General features: G+C 52.1%; 1 protein-coding gene across 1 annotated transcript; it reads left to right on the top strand.

Moving 5' to 3' along the window:
• Positions 1-19: 19 nt before the first annotated feature.
• On the top strand, positions 20-831 carry H257_18799 (hypothetical protein; the record flags this gene model as incomplete). Its single annotated transcript, XM_009847925.1, has 3 exons — positions 20-197; positions 343-385; positions 498-831. Coding segments are annotated over 3 exons (555 nt in total), but the record flags the coding sequence as incomplete, so codon positions are not given.
• Positions 832-1,168: the final 337 nt, after the last annotated feature.

The following is a 1,168-nucleotide window of genomic DNA, read 5'->3' as shown; positions in this document are numbered from 1 at the left end:
CATCTCAAAATGCCTCAAGGAAGCGGCCAGTGCGATTGGCCTGGAAGATTCAAAATACTCCACGCACTCCCTCCGAAGCACCGGTGCAACAGCTCTCTTCCGCGGCGGCGCCTCTGACCTCGCCATCCAGCTATTCGGCCGATGGCACTCTGACGCATACAAGCGCTACACAAGAATCAACGGCCAAGAAGTGGCCGGTATGGCGGCAAGGATGGTCTCAAGCGTCCTGTAACTGGGGCTACCGCCACGCCACTCCCACGGCTGGCGGTAACAATACACTTGTTTCCCCCTCATTGCGCAGAAAAAACTCGAGCGAAACTGGTGGTTTTTGGTCGTGATTAGCGGAGAAATTTGACACCCCAACCGTCGCTGGGGCCCAACCGACGTAGTTCCCAGTAGTCTCAGTGTTTAATTTGCCCCGTACAGCCTCGTTTAACCCGCCACGCCACTCCCACGGCTGGCGGTAACAATACACTTGTTTCCCCCTCATTGCGCAGAAAAAACTCGAGCGAAACGCTGTACTCGGCTAGTGACCTTGCCGACGCCATTCAGCTCGTTGTTGCCATGACGCACACCATCGCATCGGCTGCTGAAGCGTACAGTATTCCTCAGCGGACGCTACGGTACCACATTGCGAAGTCCAAACACCCGAGCAATGTTGTCATGACACTGGGGCCGAATCCATCATTGGCTGTGCAAGACGAGAACGACCTAGCCACTTGGATCTTGGCCATGGACCGAGATGGCAATCCCGTCAGAAGACACCAAATACGGGGAAAGCAACTGACATGCACCGTGTTGTCCACGGCTACGCTTCGCCGAGGCCACTGATTAGGGACTGGGCACTGCGTCTATATAAATCTCAATTCGTAGCAAGCCGACCATGACGTGGTTTCTACACAGTAGGTTGGTTTCACAATGTCAATTGATAGATTAATAGCATGAAACTGTGCTATGGATGTTGGAGTATATGTACTCTCTGCCAAAGTAACAGTACTGTAAACCCAGGGTATTTACAGAGCACACCACTAACACTAAATCCATACCGACCTGCCGTTTCAACGACATACATACCGGTATATATACTGTACCTTCACCACATCACGTCACATCAGTCGCATGTCATGTCTACCTCCAAATTCTCTTGTCTGGATGGAGTTTGATCACC

This window comes from Aphanomyces astaci (genome assembly GCF_000520075.1).
Source record: "Aphanomyces astaci strain APO3 unplaced genomic scaffold supercont1.222, whole genome shotgun sequence".
Lineage (NCBI taxonomy): Eukaryota > Oomycota > Saprolegniomycetes > Saprolegniales > Verrucalvaceae > Aphanomyces > Aphanomyces astaci.
This window is presented reverse-complemented; position numbering and strand designations above follow the sequence as displayed.